The 14,923-nt window shown below is 34.7% G+C and overlaps 1 protein-coding gene across 1 annotated transcript in view; it reads right to left on the bottom strand.

Annotated features, from left to right (window-relative positions):
* The window catches only part of PREX2 (phosphatidylinositol-3,4,5-trisphosphate dependent Rac exchange factor 2), a 288,100-nt gene that overhangs the window by 88,387 nt on the left and 184,790 nt on the right, over window positions 1-14,923 (bottom strand). Inside the window, exons 31-32 of the mRNA XM_025477924.3 lie at window positions 8,277-8,318; window positions 2,882-3,099 (exon numbers count right to left, since the gene is read on the bottom strand). Coding sequence (XP_025333709.1) covers window positions 2,882-3,099; window positions 8,277-8,318 — 260 coding nt within the window. The remainder of the gene's footprint in view (window positions 1-2,881; window positions 3,100-8,276; window positions 8,319-14,923) is intronic.

Raw genomic sequence — 14,923 nt, 5'->3', positions numbered from 1 at the left:
ATTCACATACTACAAAATTCACCATTTAAAGTGTATAGCTTGGGGTTTTTAGTATATTCACAGAGTTGCACAACTACAAGCATAATCTAATTTTAGAAATACTTGCACTGCCACATAAAGAAACTCCATACCCATTAGCACCCATTCCCCACACCCCTTTCCCCAGTCCTTAGCCCCAGGCAACCATTGGTCTATTTTTAGTCTCTGAAATTTGCCTATTTCATATATATCATAATAATGGACCCAGATAATATATAGTCTTTTGCAACTGTCTTACTTCACTCAGTATAATTTTTCAAGGTCTGTCCATGGTGTAGCATGTGTCAGTTTTCCATTCTCCTTTTATGGCTGAATAATATTTTATTGTATGGCTGTACCACAACTCATTAATCCACTTAGCGCTTCAGGGACATTTGGGCTGTTACTATTTTTAAGCTATTATGAATAGTCTTGCTAAGAATATTTGTGTACAAGATTTTATGCAAATATAAGTTTTCATTTCTCTTGGATATTACATAGGAGTAGAATTTCTGGGTAATATAGGAATTCTGTGTTTAACATTTTGAAGAAGTGCCAAACTGTTTTCCAAAATGGCTGCACTGATGTCAGCATCCATCACTAGACAAATGGATAAAGAAGATGGGATGTATATAATACACATATGCACGCACACAAGCACACACACATTCATGCACGTGCACACACACATACACACTGGAATATTAGTCATAAAAAAGATGAGAGCTTGCTGTCTGTGATAACAGGGATGAATCTAGAGAGTATAATGCTAAGTGAAATAAGTCAGGCTGAGAAAAACAAATACCATATGATTTTACTCATGTGTGTAATCTAAAGAACAAAATGAATAAACAAACAAAACAAAGAATCAGACTATAAATACCAGAACAAACTGATGGTTGCTAAAAGGAAGGAGGTGGTGGGATGGGCAAAATGGATAAAGGGGAGTGAATGATGTGGGCTTCCAGTTGCAGAATGAATAAATCATGAGAATAAAAGGAACAGCCTAAGGAAAAAATAAATAAATAAAAATGACAGCATAGGGAATATAGTCAATGACACGGTAATGGTGTTGTATGGTTGACAAATGATAGCTACACTTGTGGTGAGCGCAGCAGAACATATAGAGAAGTTAAATCACTATGCTGTACACTCAAAACCAATGTAACATTGTGTGTCAACTACTCTTTTTTTTTTAATTTATGATAGTCACAGAGAGAGAGAGAGAGAGAGAGAGAGGCAGAGACATAGGCAGAGGGAGAAGCAGGCTCCATGTACCGGGAGCCCGACATGGGATTTGATCCCGAGTCTCCAGGATCGCGCCCTGGGCCAAAGGCAGGCGCCAAACCGCTGCGCCACCCAGGGATCCCTTTTTTTTTTTTTTTTTTTTTTTAATTTAGTCAACTACTCAATTTAAAAATTCTTGAAATAAAAAAATGGCAATTTTTTATTTTTACCTTCCCACCAGCAATTATGAAGGTTACAATTTCTCCTTCTCAACACTTGCAATTATCTTTTGGATTATACCTATCCACATCCCAAGTGTTATAGTACCTCACTGTAGTGTTGAGTTACATTTCCCCAATGGCTAATTATGTTATCTTTCCATGCGCTTTTTGGTCATTTTACATCTTTTTTGGAGAAATACCTATTCAAATCCTTTTTGTGCTTTCTAATTGAGCTTTCTTTTTATAGTTTTAAGTTTTAAGAATTCTTTCTAGAGTCCGGATAGAAGTTGCTTATCAGATATATAAATTACAAATACTTTCTGCCATTCCTTGGCATCGCAAACAAAGTAGAAGTACCAGCACTTGATTAAACAACGGCAGTTTTAAAGTAGGAGTAGAACAGGAATGAAGCCTCATTCATTCACTCATTCAATAGGCACTTAATGCTACCATGTGTTAGAAAGTGGACTTCCTATCTTATGTAAGGATAGGATGTTAGATTCAAAAGCATCTAATTCTGTTTCTCTGAAGTACACTGAGGTGGAATCCCTTACCTTATCATTCCAGAACCTTTTATGACTGTGCAGTACTGCAATTACCTCCCTGTTTTTATTACCATTACAAAACTATTTTGATATATAAAGTCACTTACATGTGTTTAAAAACTCAACCTGTTACTTGGTAGTCACATTTTCTATGTATACTTTAACAGGTGACACAGCATTTCGGGTTTAAAATCACAATTCTATTTAATGAGTACTTCAAGTTTATGTATAAGTGAACATGTTTGCCTTTAAACATCACGACAACTATCAGAACCACAGAAAGGATATGTAATAAGCCACTTTTATTTATCAAATATCTTGAGGTGCTTTCCTTGTAAGGACTGTGGGAAACTGATGCATAAATATGGAATATTCTCAGAATTAACAGGACAAACATGCATACAAAGAAAGGAAATAAATTCACTGAACATACCCAAGTTTTAAACAGACTGTCAGACAGTATGGCACACAAGTTGTCAGATCCTGTCTATCGGGCATGCTCCCGAATATAAACCTGTGTGGGAGCCTGGGTTTCACGGCAGGCTGTTTCTTCCTGACTGGAAATAAGGAACCACAGCAGAAACCCCTTTCCCCTCCGATGATCTTTTTCAGTCAGTGCTTAGGGACACAGGAATTAGGAACAGATGGAGGCTTTCTCAGCTTTTAGCATCCGGAGAATAAATAAAAATCAAGAAAGAAGGAATACCTTCTATATACTTACTAAAACCATATTTGTCCATGGAAAAATATGTTCTTTTAAAGTATCTGACTGACTACTGACCCACAACGAATAACCACTTCTTATTTGGGAATATGTTACAACGTATAGTACTGTTGACACACACAGTGGGAGGCACTGTGATTCCTTACCAAGTTTGGTGACAGGAGTGATTGAAAGTGGAAAAGAACACCTGCATTCGCTATCTGGTCCAGCCATCTTCTGCTGGCTTCCCCCGTGTCCATCTCATTGTCTTTGCTGTTGTCAAACATCTGGTTTAAGGCTGCCATGAGCTGCTCGGAGAAGGCACAGACTGTGGCCACAAGACTCTGGCAGAAAACCATGTCTCTTCGGAGCTGTGTCTCACTGTCTGTAACCCAGGAGAACATAAAGACAGTTTTGAAAAACGTCACAGGCAAATAACACCAATTCATTAAGCATCTATGTTTGCCATTGTTTCATCCTTTCACTACACTCAACCCACGTGAAAAATGTGAATTTGAGCTCTTCTAATGAGCACAGATACCTTAGCAAATATGCTTTTTAGAAAACATTAAACACCAAATTTTGATGGAATTTGTATTTGTTACATGATACTTCCTAAAGGAAACTCAAAGTCCAATTTTTCAGTTTGTGTTGTCAATGAAATACATTTTTAATAATAAATTTTTAAAAATTATCTAATAAACTTACTTAAATATTAAGGTGAAATGCACATCGGGAAAGAGTATTGATGTCTGATGGTAACAGTAAGTAAATTCGGACTCTTGGATTTACCTATTAGACTTCATGTGTTATAAACAAATCCAAAAAAATAAAAATAAAAATAAAAATAAATAAACAAATCCAGTTTATAAATTCTTACATTTCTTTGAAATAAGTAATGCATTTACAGTATTAACATAAACTGATTTCATCAGGATTCTTCTTCTGCAATTGGTGGAGTTTTGATGGACTCACCTTGAAGGTCTGTTTACCCTGTGAATGGCCACTCTTGGGCCACAGTTTTTTTTTTTTTGTTTTTGTTTTTTTTTTTCAAGTGAAAAGAAGCTTGCCTCTGAGAACATGATCACAGAGATTCACCTCTTTGCATTTTTGAATATATACAAACTTGAATATATACAAACTCCATGAACTACATAAAAAAAAAAAAGCCATAAGCCATACATTCTGTACATTGAAAAGTCACTTGTACCAGATGAACAATAAAAGCAAAAATAGTCTCAAAAGTGTGTTGGATATTTCAAAGGCTCAGAATTTTATGAAGTGAAGAAGTACTGTCATTATAAGTGTGTAAAACGGATATAAATGTTGCCATGAGTTCTTGCTTTATTGATAAAAAGGCATTATTTTTAAGTTGTTTACCAAGAACAATGAACATATGATTTTAATAACCATCAAAAGCATCTGAACACACAATATAATTTCTGTGTGTTACTTAATTTCCCTGTTAGTAAAAGCTACTCTTGACAATTTTATTAGAAAAAGGATTAAATATTTAAAATATTTAATTTTATAATGAAAATCTTCATTTATTATGTTGATCTACACAAACTTGTTCCTTTACTAGGTCAAAATGGTTGAATATGGCAATCCCATATGATTCAACTTATTAATTTAATCAATAACATGTGGTAGACATTCCCTTTAAGTAATTATATACCATGTGCCTCATTCAAATAGATGGAAAAGAGTGTTTTATAGGTAACTGTAAAATAGCTAAAGTGGGAAAAAACTTCGTCCAATTCTTAATTAAGAAAAAAGCAAAACACCTATTTTGTTGTGCACAATTTCTAACAAAGTGTAGACATTCAACAACTATTCACTGCATTAGTAAATGAAAATAATGAATGAGTAGAGCAACTAACAAATTAAGTGAAATGAAAATATATGAGCTCATTCTCTGAAATGAGATGGATTTAGTTTGAAATTAGCTTGAAATGCCTGGATTTAGTATGACCTAAAAGGATAATTCAGACAGCTTGTTAGCCCAAATGTGTAGCTACAGTGTTGAGATTCAAGATAGAAACTAAATAAAATAGCCCTATATCTTTCTTGCACAGTTTTGCTTTGTTTTCTGTTGTTCTATAATAAAGCAGAAAATCTGGGGAAATTTAAAAAAATACTTCAGTAGTTTGGGCAGAAATACTCCCACCTATAACCTGAGAATAATTTCATAATCAAAACTGAATTGGAAAGAAATGTCTTATATCAAGAATGGAAAGCTAAGGTCCAGAGAAGGAAAAATCCAGTTCCACTGAAAACTTAGAAGAGATCATGAGGGTTAGTAGCTTTGCCACTAGTAGAAATAATTATCTTCAAATTGCTTTTGAGAAGTAATGCCCAAATTTCTTCTCTTTTTTTTACCCTTGGAAAAGAATACTTAAATGTTTATTCACATTCTACTACTTTATCTATATGCATTTTAAGCCAAAGAAAATTTTCATTCAACTTCACTATCAAGTCAGAGCTGATCATATAAAAGTTGTATTTTTTCATTAAATTTTTTAACTTTTCACATTGAATATACCACAAGAATTAAACATAGCACCAATTACTGAGGGTATAAAGGTATCCAAGGTGAAGCCTCGGTCATTTCTATGCTTACAGTAGAGTAGCAGAATTTGATATGCAAGATGCCCTGGAACACACTGCCATTTAAATTTCAAACCAACATATTTTCAAATGAAAAGCACTTTATAACTTGTTACTACTTCATGAGGTGGTTTTTAGTTGTGCCTTGCTACTCCAACAGAGTAAATGACTTGTTTGCATAGACTTTAATATGCACATCATATTGAGTTTTTCAAGTAACTTTGACACATTATCACCTCCCAGTGAATAATAAAGGTAAAAAAATCAGAGTGGCAGAAAGGACTCCTTATGATCTATCCTCAAGTCATGCTGACAGTTTATAAATGCATTGTTTCCCTTCATTCATCCCCTACACCAGCAATAATCTTCCCAGGCTTGTTATAAGATAAGAAAACAATGTATCTGAAAGTAGCCAGAACCCTGGCTATACAGACCTCTCCTCTTTGAGCCACACACAACTGGTCAGGTTCCTCAAATGTTAAATGCCCTTATAAATGTTCTTAGAGCTCACACCTTTGTCCATGGGACCTCTGGCTGCGGGCACATTCCCACCCTCTCCGCCAGCAAACTTTAAATCATCCTTAAGAGTCAATTCCTTGAACTTCTGAAACCCACTGAACTCCTAAAATAAAATCTCCCCTTGTGAAATTTTCTCTTTCCTTCAGTAGGTATCATGCACTTCTTGATCTGCCATGGCCTGGGAGTATCCCTCTACTAGATGACTAATTACTCAGCATTGTGAGAGTTTGTTTAATGTCTGGGTTCCCCAGGAGACCATCAGCACATCAAGGACAGAGGAAGTGGCATATAATGTGAATGATGCTCATAGACCTAGAGACATATCATCTGCTTTCATCTACCGATTCTACTCATTTTAAGCCATATAATCCTAGGTATCAGATTCCTACATATATTATGGGATATTTCTACCAAGACTTCCAATAAAGATAAATGAGATAAAGATAAAGCACTTAGTAAAGTAAAATTGCACGATATTGTTATTGTGATTCTTTAAAAAAAACTTTTAAAAAATATTTTATTTATTTGAGAGAGAGAGAGAGAGAGAGAAGAGATCATGAGCAGCTGGAAAGGGCAGAGGGAGAAGCAGACTCCCTACTGAGCAGAGATTCTGATGATAGACTTGAGCCCAGGACCCTGGGATCATGACCTGAGCTAAAGGCAGATGCTCAACTCTCTGAGCCACCAAGGCACCCATAATTTTTCTTTTCTTCAGCATCTAGGAAGGTGTCTGGCACAGAGTGGGACTCAGTTCTATTGCTAAATGGGGAAGGAACCATATGATGAATACAGACACCAAAATAAGCAAACTCCTAAGAAAAACTGACAATTCTTTTAATTATGCAGCTGTTCAAAATTCACAAGTGTCCATCCTTCCCCAAAACTATTCTCATTCCTCATTTTTATCAATAAGAACTATGGCAGGATATACAACAGCTGCTTCCAGCTTCTAGCAAAAGAAGAAAGGCAGGAAGAGCTGTTTTTTTTGTAACAGTTTATTGTTTTTACAGAGTAAGAATTCTCTGGTAGTAGGAATACACTCAAAAGAAATGGATGTTTTATTTATCAAAGGCTTCTGTTTCACTCCAGTATTTAAGCACCTACTCAAACCCACCTTCTACAAACATATTTTAAAATAGTAACACTTCATTTACTCTCCATGGTTTAAAAAGCTCAAATTCCATAGCTGGTCTAAAAAGACTGAGACAGTTTCTGGATACACAAGTAATCCCAGTCAGTATCCTGAGACTGTAGGGAAAAGAAATAATAATAAAAAATAACAACAAAGAAATGAAAGAGAGATTAGACAGAGAAAAGGATAGGAATAACAACAAAGAAATGAAAGAGAGATTAGACAGAGAAAAGGATAGGAATAAAAGTGAGTAAAAATAATATTTAGCAGACAAAATGCCCCATTTTCAAGTGGAGAGCATAATTCTGCAGCCAACAATGTGGAGTAATTTGGCTACATTCTGGTACCATCCTATAGATGAGAGAAAAAAGAGTGAGTAAATAAAGTAGAAAAAAAGAGACTCATGACAGGAATAGAAAAATAAAGTTGAAATCAAAATAAGGATCTACAAAAATATACTATTTGAACATTAACGAATAAAGCAATGCATTCCAGGACTGCTTCTGGAATTGACATAACTAAGTTTGAATTTCATCTGCCACCTACTATTCATTCACTCAATAAAGCATCTAATTTTCCAAATGCTCAAAAATACATGTTGAATGAATACTATTTACTAGTTATTATTATTAATCGATCTGAACGTTAATTTCTTCATCTTTAAACCTGTGTAAAAGTAATAATGTTCTCATAGAGTGATTATGAGGACCCAAGGAAATCTATACAAGGCCTATCTACTGTGTGCTTATTAGTAAAACTAAAAATAGTCAGATATTTTTGTTATTATTATTAGTCCAAAAGTAAGACAACTATTTGTTTAATTCAAGCAAAAACTGGCCAAAAACCAAAAAAGCCCTCTGGTTAACTCGACTCATTTATTCACTTATAATTTAAATTTTCTAGATGTGATAGATTGTAAAAGACCCCTCCTTCCAAAGTATGGTCTGCTTCTCCATCCCTTGAATCTGAGCCCACCTACATCCTTGTTTACAAACAAAAGTTAGACATAGTTTCACAATAAATCCCATTTGTACAATTAACTTTACCAAAATCTCCTTCCTTTCTCCTTTTTAATTATATTCTGTATAAACATATATATGTTTCCATGTTTGTACCTATAATGGAAGATGAACAGTTTTTGTATTTTTACTAAGTATTTTTTTTTAATCTTTGCAAGGCTTTAGAGAAAGTAGGGATTGTATTTCCACCTAATTTGTTGAAGGAATTGCCTTGGTATCATGAGACTTCCAAGGTCATGGGCCACAATAATTTCAAATAGTAAAAATAATGAAAAATATTACCTGAATATTCAAGAAGAGCCAGGAGTATCCTACACTTTACCTCTGCAGAAAAAGAAAATATTAAGTTAGTTGTTCAGTCTTTTTTTTTTTTTGCCACTAGCACCACATTTTAACTGTATAGTCAAAATCAGCACAATCTTACTATATTAGATAATAAAAATCTCATTTACTTGACATGCTATTCTTCCTACCCCCTATATAAATTCTATCTATTGCTCAAGATGCTAAAATTTCATATAGTTCTGAACTAAACTAGCCTGTGAAACACATTTAAATCTTGCTACCTTTGTTAAGTCATCCTTAACTGCTGTAGTTTGCATGGTGTTCTCTAAACTCCTATAGCTATTATGGTCTTGATCAATAAGCTCTCAAGCAGCATTTTTTCTTAATTAAATTTTTAAAGATTATATGCATTTTATAATCTTTATGTATAATTATATGTATATTATGCATTATATATTAGAATTATAGATTATATGTAATATACAGATTATACTTCTCGATTATATAGTGTGTATATATAACGTACACACTGTATGTTATATATACATAATCCCTCTCTCTCTCTCTCTCTCTCTCTCTCTCGACTTCCTTTCCTATCTATATGTCAAGAACGGCCATAAAAGGCGGAACAATACTACATATTTCCAAATACTCTTCTTCCCAACCCATCTCCAAACAAGGGCAATCACAAATGTTTGATAAATGTGTATTAATTTCATACTCATTGCTTTACTTCTAACTGGTAAATAGTTTACTTGCAATAAGTAAATATAAAAACGTACAGAGCTCCTTTATGTGCCCAAGATTATGGGAAATAAAAAAGGTTAGGTTACATCCTATTCCAGACAGGCTCACAATAGAGTCAGAGTGACAAAATTACCTGATAAGAAATATAGGAGATACTTGAGAGGACATTACATTTTATAAGTGAGAACACAAGAACAAGAGAATTTCAGAGGTGGAAAAGTACAAGAGTCACAGGACCCATCTGTTGCAGTAGTCCTCCATTATCCATGTGGGACATTCCAAGACCCCTCCGTGGATGCCTAAAACCATAGACAGTACGAAACCCTAAATATACTATGGATTTTCTATTTTTTTTTTAAGATTTTATTTATTCATGAGAGACACGCAGAGAGACGCAGAGACATAGGCAGAGGGAGAAGCAGGCTATGGGTAGCCTGATGCAGGGTTAGATCTCAGGACACCGGGATCATGACCTGAGCCAAAGGCAGATGCTCAACCACTAAGCCATGCAGGCATCTCCATGCTATGGATTTTCCTGTACATATATATCTATGACAAAGTTTAATCTACAAATTAGGCACAGTAAGAGATTAACAAGAATAGTAATAAAATAGAATAATTATAATAATATACTGTATTAAAAGTTATATGAATGTAGTCTCTCTCTCTTTCAAAGTATCATATTGTACTGTACTCATCCTTCTTCTTGTGATGATATGAGATGATACAATGCCTAGGTGATGAGATTCAGTGAGGTGAATGACGGAGGAGGCATCATGACGTAGAGTTAGACTAATACTGACCTGCTGATGATAAGTCAGAAAGAGGATCATCTGCTTCTAGACTTTGGTTGACTAAGAGTAACAGAAAGCAAAGAAAGCAAAACCATGGATAGTGGGGTCCCCCATAGTAGCTTTGTGGTTTTCAGAAAATGGTTACACTACTATTGATCCTTGGACAACACAAGTTTGAATCACATGGGTCCACTCATACGTGGAATTTTTTCAATAAAATCAGTATAGCATTGTAATTCATTTCCTTTTCTTCATGATTTTCTTAACATTTCCTTTTCTCTAGAGTATAGTATATAATACATATAACATACAAAATATTATCTGATGATTTATATTATCAACAGGGCCCTGGTCGGCAGTAAGCTATTAGTAGTGAGGTTTTGGGGGGAGTCGAGGACTATATGAAGATTTTTGAATGGGTAGGAAGTCTGTGCCCCTAACTCTCATGCTGTTCAACGGTCAACTGTACTTTGAGTTTCAAGGTGCTCATTCACCAGTGACGATAACACCTATCTTATCTATTTTATGGGCCTGTATAGGACAAATAAATGGGGGATATATATTAAAAGCCTTGGAAAATTATTTACCATGCTATTTATCTATAAAGCACTGTTATTATTGTAATCTGAATCCACCTAAAAAGTTGGTATAGAATTCTAAGTCAGTCTTGAAAATATTTTAAAACATTTTTTAAAGTTATATTGTCGAAAGAGTAAGTACATATCCTAAGAATGGTAAAGAGTGCTAACAAGAGAATATAGTAAAGAGTGAATACCAAATATTCAACAATCTAGCATAGAAAAGATTTTACTAGATCATTTAGAGACTGAGATTGAGATAAAATTAGAAACCTCACTGAAAAATGCCATCCAACATCTGATCGATGAGTTTAGATTTATCTAACAAAAATCACTATAAGGTTCTGGGGCAGGGTACTAAAATTATGAACACAGTATTTTAGGAAGATGAATATAATATACCGTACTATATAAATCAGAAAAGATACAGATGGGAGGATTAGCAAGAACTCTATTCCAAAGACTGAGGTAAGAAAAACAAGGGGGGAAATTGGAGACTTTTGATTAAAAAAAGAAGGAAGAAGCTCTTTGGGATATTGGAGGGGGGGGAGTAAGTCACTGAAATAATGGGAAATTTTGAGAAGAATACAATTTCTGTAGGGAGCAAGAATTGAAAACATGTTTACTAACAAACATTTGAATTTAAGGTGATGGTGGATCCAATTCTGTCACCAATTCCAATGTGTGTTTTTTATCCCCACACCACTAAGCAATCACTCAACACTACCTGGTATCCTAAAATTCAACTCAATTCTGGCATTATCTACTTGAAGATAGCATCAGGTCTCACAGGGTAAGGGCTTAGTCCCATAAGACTGCCCCCACCCAATTCAGGTGCCAGCTGCAAGTTCAGGTTGTCACCTATGCTTCTGACTAATTGACTACAGATCGGAGGTTTCAATGACTCTCTGTTGAGTTTTATTAATTTTCTAGAGTGGCTGACAGAATTCAGAGAAACATTTTACCTACTAAATCACCAGTTTATTGTAAAAGGATACAGCTCAGGAGCCAGATGGAAGAGATGCAATGGGTAAGGTATGGGGAATTGGTGGGGGACTTCCGTGTTCTCCAAATGCACCACTCTTCTAGAATCAACCCGTAAGCTTTCTGAACTCCATCCCTTTGAGATCTTATGGAGGCTTCACTACATAAGCATGATTATTTAAATCATTGGTCACTGGTGACTGAACTCAACCTCTAGCCCCCTCTCCCTTCCCTGAAGTTGGGGGTGGGACCCTCTAATCAAATGGTTGGTTTCCTTGGCAACCAACTCCCTTCCTTAGAGGTTTTCTAAGGAAACCTCACTGGGATAATGAAAGACACCTTTATAGTTTTCATCACAAGAAATTCCAAGAGTTTTAGGGAATCTGTGACAGGGAAGGGGACAAGGACTAAATATATGTTTCTTACTATAAATCACAGTATTACCATGTGTTAATCAAGTATAAATATCTTCAATCGGCTGATAATTTGAGACCATAACTTAGCGTAATATTAAGCAGGAACTAGCTTTATCTGAGTACTTAGTGACATGACAAAATGAATCTATCCTTCATTTATCCCACTATGTTTTCTCCTGTCTTCTACACTCAGTTTGGCAGGCTATGATATGAATGCATGAATGTCACAGTGTGATACTGTATGATACAGAATGATACTGTAACAGCACTTCCTATATAAAGATCATAAAATTATTATAATTATTATATTTTGATACCATTTGGTGTATACTTGATAGGATATTTTGAAATCAGAGATGAATGAATGATGAGTTTCAGAACATGTTACCCCCAAACATGGCAATTTGGCATACTGAAAACTTTAAGCTGAAGGAATTTCATAAAAAGCAGGTGTATAGAAAACTCTCTGACCTCCCCTTACTCTGCTGAATCTGGTCATAAAACCCTCTTGTGAGAAGTGCCTTCCCAATCCCAGAGGAAAGAAGTGTTCTTATCTCCAAAGACAGAAGAACACTGAGAGGAACAGGCCTTGGCAAATTTTCCAGTTAACTACCTTTAGTGCATACACTTCTGTCCTACATTTTTCCAAAACTTTCTACTCTTCATCAAACCTGGTATAAAAGCATCCAGGTTTAACATTTCTTCTGGTCTTCATTTCCTTACAAAGGCTCTCATATCATGCAAAACATATTAAATAAATTTATTTATCTTAATTTGTCTCTTGTCTGACAAATTATAGGTCCGTAGGCAAAGAATCTAGAAAGGTAGAAGGAAAAAACATTACTTTTTCCCTCCCCTACAGGAACATCAGAATGGGGTTACCTCAGTTACATATCTAAGCCACAAAATTCTGGAAGGCAACATTATGTTGAGCTTCTAGTCAAGACCTAACCCTTCATTAAACAATCACCTATATAAAGACAACTGGGAAATAGAATGAAAATTACTTTAAGTTGAACAGAATAAATTCATGATGAATTGGTGAGGTTACTTCAGAGTACCTCCATATAACAAGCAGTTGATTGCAAGGATCTTGATGTTGCTGCTTCCATCCTGTATAATAGGATGAGACCACACACAGATTACCAGGAAGTGGTAGCTTGACCTCTTCTTTGATAGTCCATTGGACTGAACTAGTGGTTAATCATTTTTTAAAGATTCGCCTTGCATAGTGATGATCATAGCACTTTCCAAAGAATAACTGCATCTCACTGAAACTGGCAACCAGGGATGTAACCTAAATTCGGCAAAGAGCCCTCCCCACACCATTTACCAGAAGACTCTCAGCACACCCAATCATGCTCAACCAGCTCCCATGACCAAGAGTGATATCCATACTCACAACATACATCCATCAATATATGTAAATAGTTACCATTCCTACAGCTGCCTATTGTGATATGAAGTATTGAGGGTATAAAAGGTATTAAGATGAAAGTAAGATTTTAAAAATGAATATAATTAAAAATTAAGCTTTTTATCCACATTAGAAAAGGTTAATATCTTAAAGAGAAAACTCCTCAAAAAAACAAAACAAGGTTTAAAGATTTCTCTGTTCCTAATTGATATTGCATTTACTCTGAAAACAACTATAATCTAAAAAACCTTTCAAAGATGATGAGAACAAATGCATTTATATTTGTTTAAAGATTTTATTTAAATTCAAGTTTGTTAACACATAGTGTATTATTAGTTTCAGGGGTAGAGAGAACAAGTGCATTTAGATTCATGAATTATAATTTCTAGGAGTGTTATGATACTTGCACTTATTCTGCAAAAAGGAAAAAAACAAAAACCTTTTACTCAGTAAAATATATGTTTAAAATCTTTAAAGCAATTTTTTAGAAATGTATTTATCATTTTTGCTCATTAGTTTGGGAGGTATGAAATTCAGACTTTTCAATAAATATGATATTATAATGTGTCACAGGTAACCATTATATTTAGCTATAAAATAAAATGTAGCCAAGATCCAGCTATCAAAAACAAAACATTTCATCACACAATAGAATTGCCATGATTTATTTGGAGTACAAACTCTTCCTCTACTAATCTCTCATGAGTATCTAAGCTGTTATACTAGAGTATATTTATAGGCAGAAGACTTAGTAATCACAGAACATATACACATCTCTGTCATTTGGTAAATGAAGAAACTGAGGCCCAAAGGAGTTATGTCATAGGCTCAGACACTTACCAGATTTAAGAGCTGTTTTTTGTCAACAAAGTATACAACTCTAATTTACCCTAAAATAGATGGCAGTGACTAGGGGTATGCTGCTATTCTGAGCACTACTTACCACATCCAACTGACATACGGACAGTTGAGGAATAGAAATTCAAACTCAGGTGTATAATTATTTATTGTAGAGGTTTCTCAACCTCATCTCTATGGACATTTTGGGCAAAATAATTCTTTGTTGTGAGGGACTGTCCTGTAGATTCCAAAATGTCTAGCAGCATCCCTGGCCTCTACACACTAGATCCCAGTAGCACACCCACAATTGTGACAACCAAAAAAATATCTCCAGACATTGCCAACCACTGGTCTACTGTTGGAAATAAAATCACTGAATTTGGCATTTTTAAAAAAGTAAACAAATTTCTCATTTCAACTTCTTCACCATAATTGTTCTGGAAACTCTCAGAATTTTCTACTTAATACTCTGACCCTAAACAACATGTAATCAGACACACTAGAGTTGTCCTGAAGCATTATATCCCCTCTCCTAGGTTGTATCCATTATAGGATGTTGAGTAAACAATGTCAGCTAGTTAATAACAACTTAGGCATGAAAAAGAAATTTAAAAACCAATAATGTAACCTACCCTATTATTTTCATTCTCACAAACTCACAATTAATTTTTTAGACTTCCCATAAAACTTAGCTTCATGACTTTTGTTAATCTTTGAGAAATTTTGCTGATATTGTTTCATATTATAAAATATGAAACTCTCCCCACATTCCACTCGTCTTCCCAAGTATGAGCCTTTATTTTATTCATTGAGAATATTCCCCATGATTTAGACCATGGAGATCAGTCTACATTTAGTCTTTATAGTC

The sequence above is a fragment of the Canis lupus genome, chromosome 29 (assembly GCF_003254725.2).
Source record: "Canis lupus dingo isolate Sandy chromosome 29, ASM325472v2, whole genome shotgun sequence".
Taxonomy (NCBI): Eukaryota; Metazoa; Chordata; class Mammalia; order Carnivora; family Canidae; genus Canis; species Canis lupus.
Note: the sequence above shows the minus strand (reverse complement) of the source record. Positions and strands in the feature narration are given on the sequence as shown.